The 13658-nt window shown below is 44.1% G+C and overlaps 1 protein-coding gene across 1 annotated transcript in view; it reads right to left on the reverse strand.

Moving 5' to 3' along the window:
• C19H12orf75 (chromosome 19 C12orf75 homolog) overlaps window positions 1-7326 on the reverse strand; it is a gene marked incomplete at its 5' end in the record, with an annotated part of 33987 nt that extends 26661 nt beyond the window's left edge. Inside the window, one exon of the mRNA XM_046646713.1 lies at window positions 7067-7326. Coding sequence (XP_046502669.1) covers window positions 7067-7326 — 260 coding nt within the window. The remainder of the gene's footprint in view (window positions 1-7066) is intronic.
• Between the last annotated feature and the right edge of the window lie 6332 nt (window positions 7327-13658).

Consider the following 13658-nt stretch of genomic DNA (forward strand, 5'->3'; position numbering starts at 1 on the left):
ACCTATATATTGATTATAATTAACCAGACGGAGATCTCTACTCTAGATAATTTATGCAAAAAATATTTGGACTAGAACTATTCAGATAGAAGCAAAATCCCATTTGCTTTAAGTTCTATTTATGGCTCATGTACTTTATCACTTATTAAACAAATATTTATAGTGGTGTACCTACTTCTTTCTACGGCATTCATCTCTGTTAGCACCACTCAACCTCATGCCAAAATGACTCCTTACTGTTTAAACACAGCCTTGGTGCATGAACGTAATGACCCTAGGAGAAATAGAAATGGAGGCAAGGTAACAACGTTTCTTGCAGAATAAAAGCACCACAAAATATAGAGACCACTAGAATTTTGGTGGGTCAAAAGATTTAATGACTATTTTCTAAAACTGTATATAAATGATCACCATCATTTGAAATATCTTCCTAAAAAGTAGAAGAAGGGGAAAGTTTGCTCGCAGAAAAGCATTATATGCATTTCCAGTGAGTAATTGTAAAGGGTCCAGCTGATTCCAAAAAGCAATTGTGAAGGGTTAGGGTATGCAAGGAAGAACACTTCCTTCTGAAAGGACCTGTTTCTTTAACACTTAAACCTTGTGGGTTGTTCACAAGATCACTTCATTTCCCCACGATTGTGTATACACTCTTCACACTCTTCAAAAGATTTTAATATTTTATTCATGAGCCTCTACGTCAAACATCTCAGTTACTTAAAAATGCACAGCAAATCCAATTTATTCAAACATTCAAAAAACTTAATCTGATATTGTGGGACCACAGAAAGACATTTGGTCTTTGTCCTCCGTTCCTAGCACAGAGCTTCTAAAGCCCTTGAAATCTCCTGAATAATAAGGGCAATAGGAGTCTCTTTCCTTCTAAGGAGGTGACTCTTGGCAGGACCCCAGAAAGCTTAAGGATCGGGGCTGACGGCCAGAGAAGCCAAACCTTGACTAGAAGCTTGGAACTTTCAGCCCCACCCCCTGGACCTCCAGGCGGGAGAGAGGGGCTGGAGACTGAGTTAACCACCGATGGCCAAAGATTTAACCAATTGTGCCTACCTAACAAAACTGCCATAAAAACCCCTAAACAACGGGGTTGAGAGAGTTTCTGAGGTGGCAAACACATCCATGTGCCAGGAGGGTATCGTACCCTAACTCCAAGGGAACAGAGACTCCTGTGCTCAGGACCATTCCAGACACCACCGCCCTGTATGCCTCTCCATCTGGCTGTTCAGTGGTATCCTTTATAATAAACTGGTAAATTTAAATCAGTAAGTAAAGGATCTTTCTGAGTTCTGGGAGCCATTCTAGCATATTATGGAATCTAAAGAGGGGGGCTGTGGGAACCCCAAATTTGTAGCCAACTTGGATAGAAGTGTAAGCAACCTAGGGACCCAAAACCTGCGACTAGTGTCTGAAGTGAGGGCATCCCCTGGGACTGAGCCCTAAACCTGCGGTGACCGATCCTAACTCAGGGCGGTTAGTGTCAGAATCGAATTGAACTGTAAGACACCCAGTTGGGGTCGGAGAATTGGAGAACTGGATGGTACCAGGAGGGGAAAAAAAAAAAACAAAACCTCTCAGATATTCTTCCTGCTTTATAAAATGTTTTATAAAAACCGGGTATCCTAATAGTAACTGAGCCTCTGAATGACCTTGAAGTGCTTTATGAATCACACCAGGATCGAATTGTGCTGTATTTACTTCAACAGACAATTATTGACACTCCAAGTATAGAGTTTTTTAACCATAGTTTCTTATTTCCTAATTCTGTCCCATTCTCGAGCTCCAGAAAACATTCTGCGTTAGTTTCCTACGGCTGCTTTAACAAACCACCACAAACTGGGTGGCTGACAACAGAAATATATGCTCTCGAAGGATGAAAAAAAACGGAGGCCGAAGTGCAAAATCAAGGTGTCGGGAGGTCCACACTCCCCACGGAGGCTCTAGGAGGAATCTGCTCCACGCTCTCTTAGCATCTGGTGACAGTGAGCATTCCTTAGCATTCTGTGGCTTGTGGCCACACAACACATTCTCTGCTCCACCCTCACATCAACTTCTCCTCTCTGTATCTCTGTCTCCTCTTCTGTCTCTTATAAGGACACTTATCGTTGGACTTAGGGCCTATCCTGATAATCTAGGATGATCTCAAAATCCTTAACTCAATTCCATCTGCAGAGACCCTTTGTCCAAATAAGAAAACGTTCACGGGGCTGGGTAGGTGGTGTAATGGTTAAGTTTGCGTGCTCAACTTCGGTGGCCCAGGGTTCAAAGGGTTTGGATCCTGGGTGCGGACTTACACACTGCTCATTGAGCCATGCTGTGGTGGTGTCCCACATACAAGATAGAGGAAGACTGGCATAGATGTTAGCTCAGCGACAACCCTTCTCTAGCAAAAAGAGGAAGATTGGCAACAGATGTTAGCTCAGGGCCAAACAAAAAGAAAGAAAACATTCAAATGTTCCAGGGTTAAGACATGGACATATCTTTTTAGAGGCTACCATTCAACCCACTACACTGTCTTATCCCTGCCCCCACACGCCACCAAAAACAGAAATTCTCTTTTGAAAAGAAATGTATGGCGAAATTAATATTTGAGGGGGAATCAAATTTAATATAACAAATCATACATTCCACAGACAAAATTTTATTCCTAGTGAATGGTAAAGCAAGCCAGCTGCAAGATACATCAGTTTAGTAATTTTAAGTAGATATATGTATAAATCTTGGTTCCCATAGACAGATGTTCCTTTGCAATCTAATCAGTCTTATGAGTTAAAAAGAGTGAGCCATACTGCCCTGTATGTTTTTCATATTTTTCAGATTCATACATTTATTCTTATGAGTTTCCTCACACACGCCAAATTCTAATATAAAGAAAATATTTATCTCTTTTAAAAGAAAGGTCACACACATCTTTACATTTGAAAAAAAGTCTATTAATGCCTTTTTTCATCACTATTCTATAAGCACTTTATAGAGTTTATGTAATATATTGGAAATATTCACAAGTAAATGAACTGCTAAATTGCATATTGAATTATGTTTCTTTGTTCAGACTGAGTGGCAATACTTTAAACACACACACACCAAAAAATAAAATTAGGTACATGAAGAATTTCTAAAAAGTACTGGAGAGTTACAAATCACTGTTCTTTCAGCATAAATGATCAGAAACATAAGTGATTATGATTCTTAGGAGAAATTAATAAAAATATGCAGGAATGATTTACTCTTTCTTTTATAAAAGAAAAAAGTCCCCCTGAGAAAACAGAAACAAACAAAATTTTCTTTAATTTTGCCAGCTTGCTATGTCTCCTCTGACCCATAATAGTTCTAAAACTATGTCATAGTCTCCGTTTGGCCAAAAGAAGAACAGCTCTTTCGTTCATCTAGAGCAATGTTTATTTTTCAAGAAGCCAATATAAGATACAGATTCACAAATCACGTCTTCAACAATGGAGAAAAACAGGTCAATGTGTTCTAGAAATATGAAATTATGTTAATGAACATGGAAGCTCTTACAGAAAACCTTTGTTTACAGGTTGTCCTTCTTGAGTAGCTACACTTTAGGTAGGCAAACCTTAATAAATAAAGGCAGCCATATAAGAACAGACATCACGTAACACATTGACCTTTAGCTGCTATAATATAATGTAAGCCATGTCTATATTGCACTGTGAGTGACTGGCGCCAGAACTGAATAATTCACTGAGGTCACCTACGAACCATTCATGTGGTTGCAACGTCAATTGTGAGGGTTGAAAAAGCGAACTTCCTGATTCTGTCGCACGGGGTAACTGCCTGAGCAGAGGCGTTTGCACATCTCTCGTCACTTGTCATCACTTCAATTGCGGCACATCCTGAGTGTAGCCCCCCGCCCCTTCTCACCTGCCCTTTAAGAGCAGCAGCCTCTCCCTCCAGTTACCCCAGCTTTGACAGCTTGGTTCATTTTTACTTCTCCCTCCGCCTTCCTCCCTCACAAGCAGCCTGGCTGTCTTCCAGGGGTCTCTGACATCAAGGCCTCCACCACTCCAGGCCCCCGTCACTCCAGTGATTCCAGACAGCAGCTTTAAATTACGTCACTCTATGTACATGCTCGCTCTTTCCTTCTACACCAATTAGGAACGTCTTTCCCTCTATTAATATTAACAGCGTGTTGAATACATACAACACATGAGGCACTGGTCTAAGCACTTTACATACATTAACTTGTTTAATCTTGAGAAGGTTCTATATTTACTCCCCCATTTCACAGTCGAGGAAACTAAGGTACAGACAGTTTAAGCAAGTTGCCCAAGGTCACACAGCTGATAAATGACAAAAGTAGGATTCGAATTGGGGCCTTCTGGCTCTAGAAACCAATCTCAACTCTGAGGCTTTCATGTCCTTCTGCCCTCCCCACTCCCCATCCTAACCATTCTTACTTTCTTCTCAACACCCTGTAACCAACATGAACCACTAAAGCCAGTCAGGCCAGACTCCTCACTGCCCGGAAATGCACCCAGCCTATTTCTGTCCCTCTGATTCCACACAGCACTAAAAACGCCCTCCCTTCTGTTTTCTGCTTATTCATATCCTACCTATTCTTCAAAGCCAAATCAAGTCCCACTTCTTCCAAGCAGGTTTCCCTGATGGCTTAAGATTTTATTTCATTCTCTTGATTGCTACATCAGTCACAGTGTGCCCACACAATTGAGGACTTAATTTTGTGTCTTCTTTGTTTCCCCAGTATACTCATTCATTGGACAAATACATTTTTTTTGAGGACCAAAAAATTCCATGGAAGGCTTGGATACTGGTCTAGAGGTTGAGGGTACAGCTGTGAACAAGATGCATGAGGCTCTCATGAGACCAACATTTGGGGCAGAGAACAAAAGAGATAATAAATAAATAAACAAAATATCAGCTCTCCAGCAAAGAGCGTTTCAAACAGAAAGAAAATAAGAGTGAATTCTGTATGCTTAAAGAATAGAAAGAAAGATGGCGGGGTTGGGGCCTAAGAAAGGTGGGGGAAAGTAGCACAAGATATAAATGACTTCTTTGATGATATCGACAAAATTTTTTATTGCTATCTTGCTCTTCTCTGAACACAGAGTAAGTTTTTAGCAAAGAGAAAGCTAGAAGAGAGAACAACATGCTCTTTTAAGAGCTGTCCTTCATAAGCAAACGTGAGGCCACTCATCAAGCAGACATGCGCTTTGCGTGGCTTTTTTCAATATAACCATACCCCCCTTTACATAATAAGGGATGTGCTCCTAGCAGGGGGGAAAAAAGGTCAACCAAGTATGTGTCAAGAGAATCACATTCTCCCATTTTCTTACATTGCCATTTCAGAGCTACCTCAGCATTATTCTGATTTGGCAATGCTACTCCTTCCTCCATCCTCAGACCTGACAAGCAGTTCATCAATAAATAAAAATGTAAACGAACCAAACTAGCTCCACTTTAAAGGAAAAGTGTCACAAATCCTTCCTCCAATTTTTTTTCACCTGGATAATTGTTCTTAACTTTTTAAAAAGAAGGGTGCACACGCAGCGGATCACAGAGGCCACAGTGCATGTTTGATTGACAGATATAATTCACCGTGTGGGATGTGGCCTTGACATTGTTCCAGGTGTCCATGCACAGCTCTCTGGCTACGCTCTGGTTAAAACCCTGTCCTTGCCTTCATTAGCATAAGGTGCTAAGTAACCGGTGTCACTGTCACATGAATGGAAAAGATTTGTTCCTGGTGGCTCTCTGCCTATCACAAGGATGGGAATTTAAGACTGTAAAGGTTACCTATAAGAGAGAAACTTTTCAATGAATCATTATCTGGGCTCATTCACAGCTCTAGGACTAGAATTACACATATTTTAGCACTTTCTCTTAAAATATTCCATACGTGTGGTCACTGATAGCCAAAGAGGAAAATAAAACTTAACCAATTGACTGAGCAGATCTCCATATCTGATCCCATTATGTGAATGTCAGAATAAACTTTAAAATAAATAAACAAATAAGTTTTGAATTTTAGGCCACATCTTCCCCGGAGGTCTGGGTTAAGGGAAGTGACAGGCCCAAGGTCACAAAGTCATTGACAGAACACCCACGCTTGCCTAGGGAGCAGTGCAGCATCAGACCGCGGTTTGAATTTGCAGGGCCGGGAAGGATGCGATATCCGATTGATCTCAACTGGAGGAGATACCAGTTCTTCAACCAAAAGGACACTGAAATAGGTCAGCAGATACTACTCAAAACAGATCTGACTCTTCAATGGAAAACACTAGCTGGATTAAAGGGAAGGGCTGAGTTTGGAATAAGTCACTTGACAGAAAGCCCGGCTGGCTGGGGAAATCTGGAAGATCTCGCCTGCCAATCAACAAAATGAAGTGGTGTAAAAGTCTCGATATTTTTTTAAGGAAAAATATATGAACAGATCACTCTTCGTAGTAAAGCTCTGTCACACCTTTCTAAAGCATCCTTAATACTGCAGCTTCTCAGAGAAATCCTGCGAGCAACGTGGCCGGTCTTAAGCATCGAGATTCTTAAAACCCTGTTTGCAGTTCTTCTCAACCCCACTAGAATCCCCATCACCACCACCCCTCAAAAAGTCCTGAATTGCTCTGCCGCACTTTTCCAGGTGCAAGGTCTGGGTTCCGAGGGGCTTGGGGGTGGGGGGGTGGGGGGAATAGCGTGATAGAGGAGGGAGCGAAAGCTGGCCAGGACTAGAAACCCTCCACCCCAAGAGGCTGCCCAGCCTTCCCGCTGCAGGGCAGCCCCGCCGCCAGTCTTCCCCGCGCTCCCTCTGCAGGATCGCCCTGCAGGTTCTCCTCGTCCAGGCGTGACCGCCCCCGCGCGAGGGAAATGCCACGCTTTGGGTCTTTCCAAAAGCGGGCGGTCAGCTCCTGTCCCGAAAATGAGGATGGGGAGAGGGGGCTGCACACCCTCCCTCCCCGGGGTCCCTGCACCCTTCCTTCCCGCCGCTTCTCTCCTGGCCTCACCGGCAGAGGCGACCCGCCCTGCAGACCTCCCCACCGCTCCGAGTCGCTGTCCCCGCGCCCCCGCCTGCCGCGCTCACCTCGGCCCGCGCCCGCGCTGGCGGTGGTGGAGTTCCCGCAGCCCATCTCGCCGCCGGCCGGCGCAGCGCGCTAGGAGCTGGCGGCCGCAGGTTCTGGGGGCGGAGACGGAGGCGCAGGGAGGCAGGCCCCGAGCGGGAGGCCCGCGGGGGGCGCGCGGGGGCCGCCCCCTCCAGCCGCCGGGGGGCGTGGAGCAGGGCGGGCCGGGGAGGAAGCCGCCCGCAGCCCTCTCCTCCGCCCTACTCGGGGACCCCGCCGGACCCACCCGTCACCTCGGCAACCGCGGCGCCGGCCAATCCGCAGCCTCCTGCGGGCTCCCCGGCCGGGCATTGGTCGTCGTTAAGAGGGGGCGGGAGTTTAAAGTGGGTTTTGGGGCGAGGGCGAGGCTGTGGGCGTGGTCGGCGCGGGCGGTAGGTGAGCAAAGGGGTGGAGGATGCCCACCTGCCTACCCTCCACATCCTCTTTGCCTTTTCTTTCCCCACTTCCCCTCCCTCCTCCAGGATGTGGGGAGAAGAGGAAGTGGTAGGGAACGCCTGTTTTGCGCACACTGGGAGCCCCCAAAAATGTTACTGACTGAATGATGTTCTCGTCTGAAGCCAGAGCCGAAATCCATTTCTGCTTTAACAGTGAGCTAATACAACTCTGTTCCCCCATCCCATTGGCTAATAAAGAACATAAAGTCTTCCCCAGGTTGGTCATATTACGCTATTCCACTTTAAAATAAATGTCTGCTGCAATTGTGGTAACCTGGATCTGGGACCTGCACTCTGATTTAATGACAGAACTGTGAATTTACGTGGCGCCTTTCAACCTAGTAGTCGGACAAGTGTTGCTGGAGTCAGACTGTCCAAGTTACAATCTTTGCTCTGCCCTTTAATAGCTGCGTGACCTCAGTAAAATTATTTAATCCATTAGTGTATCACTTCTTTTACCTGTAAAATGGCAGTAATAAGTCAGGTATATGTATAGCATCTAATACAGTGCCTGACCCTAAAAACGTGCCAGTTCTTCTTAAATCTATTAGAAATGAATCCTAATTCCCTGAAGGAAACGCCTAGCTGGTTTATCATGATGTCCTCCTGGCTCATAGCACAGACTCAATAAATGTTTTGTGAGATGAATTCAAGCCAGGAATTAAATCTCCATTTTAAATCCACTTAATATTTATAGAGAGCCTAACCTGTGCCAAGTCCTTTGTGAAAATTAAGTTCTGGTGATACAAACATGTGGGAGACAGTCTAGCCAGGCAGACAGATTATAAACAAATTAATTACAATATACCAGGGATGCCAACAGAGGAATACAGTGCTATGGAAGCCCAGAGGATGCTGGGATACTGGTTAAAAGACTCATAAAACCATAGAGTTGTGTTTAGAGAAAACCTGGAACGAGAGTCAAGGCCATGCTGGACTGTTGAACAAGACCTTTGAGGCAATGATGAGGACTGAGGACTCCTATCATTCGGGATACAAAAGATACACCATCCCCCATGTGAAAATTAGATACACCTGGGCGTGTGCTGAGATTGGGCAAATGAGGGTGTTTTCGAGTTTGTTTGAATTCTAGAAGCACTGCTTCTCCACCTTGGCCCCCACTTTCTTGGTTCAGTGGCTACCCCCAGACAAATCCAGAATTGATGGGGGAGGAAGCAGAGGGTGATCAAACAGCCGAAAGAAATGCTCTTGCTTATTTCTGCACAGTCTGACGCTGGACTGTAGTCCTAGGACACTTGTAAGAAAGGGAAAAACAGACACTGATATCCAGAAACCGGCCCGACACAGCTAGGCTTTTGTGTTCTCCTGTGGAGCACAGTCATGCAGAATATCAATATCAGACAAAGCTACCCTATAACCTGAGAATGTGAGACCCGATACGAGACCACTCAGTAATCTTGTCTATCTACGACAAAAACAAAGTTGCTGGCAAACCACAAAAACAGCGACCGCCGCCCCATCCTGGACAATGTGAACGACTGCTACTTCTCTACTAGTTGCAGTTGTAGCCCCATACCAGTCTTCTGCCTTATAGATGAGATTTATTAAGAATATCCCATTGTAGCATTGTCCCTGCTTCCTGACAACGTCCAATCCAGAAAAAAAAATCCTTTCTTAAACCTCAACCAAAATCACCTACTTCGAACACAAATCCTATAAGTTCTTTTCTAACACCCTGTTCCTGAGCTACCTCATGGTTCCTCATGGTGGCCATTCTCTTTCGCTGCAATGAGCAATAAATCCAACTTGTTTAACTACTAGTATTTTCTGGTGGTCCTTGGCAGGAGCACATTGACCCTTGAAAATAATATGTCCTCCGCCTTATAAGGTTATAGAGTGTGTTATCTACCCATTCTTCCAACAAACACTATTGAGCATCTCCTTTGTGCCAGCCACTCTTTCGCATGTTTAGGATATAGAAACGAACAGAGCACAGAGGAAAAACCCAGTAGGAGGAAACAGATCAAAATCAAACAAAAGATAATTTTAGGTACTATAAGTGTGATGGACAAAAACAAAGCATGGCAGTGGAATAGGTGACTAAAGTATAAGGAAAGGTGTTATTTTAGGTAGAGTGGTCAAGAAAGGTCTCCCTGAGGAAGGCATATTTTAGCTGAGGTCTGATTGATGAGAAGAAATAAGACATGTGCAGAACAACACCCAGGCGGAAGGAATGGCAGGTGCAAGAGCCCTGAGGCAGGAAACTGCTGGGTATGTTTCGTGAAGAACAAAGGCCAGGATGGCTAGGTTAGAGCAGAGATGGAGGGGGGTCGTCAGAGGGATAAGCCAGCTCACAGTGAGTGTGAAGGGCTTTGTAAGGAGTTAAAATTTTTTCAAAGGGCAATGCAAAGTCATTTGATGAGACAAATCTATAAAAAGCTCCAAATAAACTGTGAGACATATAGTAAATGCCTCATAAATGTCAGTCCTCTCCCTAATGTGGGGTGAAAGAGTAAGTCTAGTATCTCCTTTTCCTTTTTAGGAATTTATCTTATTTTATAGACAATGGTTAAATGCATTTCGATGTTTTCAAAAACAATGAGTCAAAAGAAAATCATTATTGCTTGCCTCATTTCCTGACTGGTCAATTTTAGGTTCTTTCTCTGTGCCAGTAAAATCACACTGTTTAGCTTTTGTTTTCAATCTTCTGACAAGAACTGATGTGGTGTGAAGGAGAGAGAAGAGGTGTGTGACTGAAATTGTTCTGACAAGGAAAAGAGAGCATGGAGCTAAGTTGGTCTCCATTTTCCTGGTTTTTCTTCCATAAAGGGCTCCCCCTGAAAAAGTTTGACAGCTGAGTTTTATTTTTGTTTTCCTCTTTTTCCCTGCTGACATGCTGCAAGATGGCTGCCTCCGCTCTGAGTACCTCATGCACACACCATATCCAGCAAGGAAAAGGGGGTAACGTCAGGAGGCCCCCAGAACGCTTCCTCTCCCATTTTATTTGCCCAAATTGGATCCTGTGCCCCTTCCTGATCCAACCACTGGGAAGGCCAATAGGATGGTTATAATTGACCCTGGGACATTACAATTTACGCCTGAGTCATGACAGGAAGTGCAGGATGGACACCTGAACGAAATTGGGGCTCTGCCAGCAAAAAAAAAAAAGAAGAAAAGAAAAGAAAAGAAAAAAGGAGGGAATAATTAATAGCTTTTGAATCAGTAATTATGATAGATATTACAAATGTGCCCCAATATCTAGTTTGCTGGATTTGGCTTCCTACCCCCTTGGAGATGGGCATGGACATATGACTAACTTTGGCTGAGAAATGCGGGTAAAAGTGAAAGATGGCTTGGCAGCTCTATGAGTTCTGGTCTGCTGGGGGTCAGGAGTTAGGAATGCAAGAGATGTATTATGGGTAATGCCTGAAAGATACAGGGACCAGAGGCAGGCAGGGAAAGCCATCAAGCTGCATTGCAGCTCTGACATGCGTCAGGGGGAAATAGGAAAAGAGATACCTAAGTAGACTGGGTAGGAAGAGGCTCCGACAGGGGGCGACTGTAAGAAAGTCTTGGCCAAGGCCAAGGGGAACTTTAAATGCAGATTGCCTGTAGGCTAGCCTCATGTTGGGCAGTGGTAGCCAGGCTCAGTAACCCACCAGGCTGCCAGCTGCCCAGAGAGATCTTGGCCTCAGCTTGAACACAGCAGCAGATCCGAAGGTGCCAAGAGCTGGGAGCTGTCAGCCAACTTCACTCCTCAAGCAGCTTCTCTTTTGCAAGATCTGAGCAGCGCATCTCCAAGCCTGCTGCTGAGGAAGCCGCTCTTGACAGTGAGTGCTACATTCTCCAGCTGCGAGGACTCTGGAAGTACTTGTGGAGGAGTTGCGTCTTCCATCAGCCTGGATTCCTAAGTCACTACATCAGGCAGCTCTCCACCCACACCCACAATGGACTTGCAGCATGAGCAAGAAAGGAACTTTTGTTGCTTCTAAGCCACTGAGAGGTTAGGGTCGTGCTATCATAATTTACCTATCATATCAAAACAGAGCATAGCATTTCATGGCGTATCATCACACAGATACAGCAACTACCTGTGTCTGCTACAGTATAATTTTCAAATGTACTGGCATAAATTGATCACAGTAGTTTCTTGATTTGGATCTCTTTTATATCTGTGAGTGGCTGTGCCCCCTTTTGCCTTCCCATAGTGTTTATTTGCACTTTTTCTTTCTTTCTTTCCGGATTCGTCTTGCTGTAGATCTGTCCATTTTTTTGGAGTTTTCAGAGTCCACGTTTAATTTTTAATTTGTTTTGTTTTGTTTTCAATTCATTTCTTTCCAGCCCTTATCTTTATTATTTTCTTCTTTCTAATTTCTTTGAGTTTACTGTGTTATTTTTATAACTTCTTGAATTAAACACCAAATTCATTTGTCTTCTTTCTTTCTTCTAAATATTGCTTATGCTGCAGCCCAGAAGTTTTGATATTTCCTATTTTCAAGTTTGTCCTTTATAAATACTTTGCAACTTCCATTATCTATTAATCCATGAATCATTGAGAACTTTTTTGTTTCCAAGTGAATTTCATTTTTAGAATGTGTTAATATTTTTACTATTGATTTTAATTTGTCGTGATGAGAGTTATCACTATGAAAATGATGGTTTCAAATATACTGGGACTTCCCTCGTCGTTCTCTCCATTTAATATTTGAACATGTTTCAAAACATTTTCTTATGCTATGTATTACTTATTCAGCCTGTAAATGACATTTTTTAGCAGACAACATTGAATGTATGTGTGTCATATGTCTCTGATTAAGCTGTTAGCACCTAGAGGACAGAGACGGTCCCCTACAGTTTTTATTTCCTTATTGCACTATAAGAGCAGGTAAAATGTTTTTGTGTGAGTATAAATGGAGGGAGGTGAGAGGGGGAGAAAGAGAATGGTTGTAAAAATATTTTTTAGCCCAACTGCCATTGTCAATCCTAGGGCTGATTTTTCAAGACAACTTTACGTCATCTTTCTGAAAACAATAATAACAGATTTTTGAGCTCTTAACATGGGTCGGGCACGATGCTAACTACTTTGCATGGATTATCTCATTTAATCCTCATGAAAATCCTAAGGGGTGGGTTCTGTTGGGTGGTTCGCAGACTTAATAGGAAGGCTGGGAACCAGACCTGGAAAGCAGCCAGGAAGCAAGGGAGACTGGGGGATGGGGACAATGCAGCCACAGGATGCTGTTCCTGTCCACCAGTGCCACTGTCCCTGCCGCTGCCTCTACCCACCACTGCTGCTGTCACAAACCCAACCCCACCCTCACTTAACTGTGGGCCACTCTATCAAGATTCAAAGCCTGGGGAGGGAAGATTCAAGGCCAAATGCTATAGGGTCAGAGAGAGACAGAAGCTGTCCTCCCCTCGTGACTTAAACAGCACGATTTTCCCAGAACTTGAGAAAGACCTCATTTTCTGAGTAGTTTAAAATGGCGGTTATCCGCCATAACATGTATAGCATTTGATTTAAGAATGTTGCATCCAATGCTTTCATTCGAGAGGGAGGAGATACAGTAAAGAAGTCTTGCTCACCATTGCTTTATTAGTTAACAGAGCAAGAACTTGAACCCAGGGCTTCTCATTTCCTGTCCAACACTCTCGACAATATTGTTCTGCCTGTTTCATCTTGAAAGACAGACTGGAGCGATGGCATCTCTCTGACTATCCTCCTTTGCAGATACTATCCTTCCTTTGGGAGAATGTGAGATTGAGGGGTGTGGACCTTTGGGCGTCAAATAACCACCAGATTTGGGAGGTAGCTTTGGCTCTGAAAACCTAGAGAGTTTGCTGAGGAGCCCAGAGTTGCTGGCTGGGGAGGCAGAGGTGGAAGGTACTTAGCAAGGAGCCACCAGCACTGTAAGAGAGAAGGATAACCACATCTTTCCCTGGCGCCTGCTCCAGGGCACATCTCTCTAGAGCTAAAGCTCGGCCTCAGTAGCTGCCACACTCCTCCTTCTCCACCCTACAGCTTCCAGGGCATTGTGACCTCTCTGTTCCCTCCCTTTCTCCTTCAGATCAGCAAAGGACAGACCCAAGCTTTCAAAAAGAACTTTACTAGGAAACCAAGAGACAACAGTACCCACGCAGTAATTTTTTCAGCATGGAG

This window comes from Equus quagga, chromosome 19 (genome assembly GCF_021613505.1).
Source record: "Equus quagga isolate Etosha38 chromosome 19, UCLA_HA_Equagga_1.0, whole genome shotgun sequence".
NCBI lineage: Eukaryota > Metazoa > Chordata > Mammalia > Perissodactyla > Equidae > Equus > Equus quagga.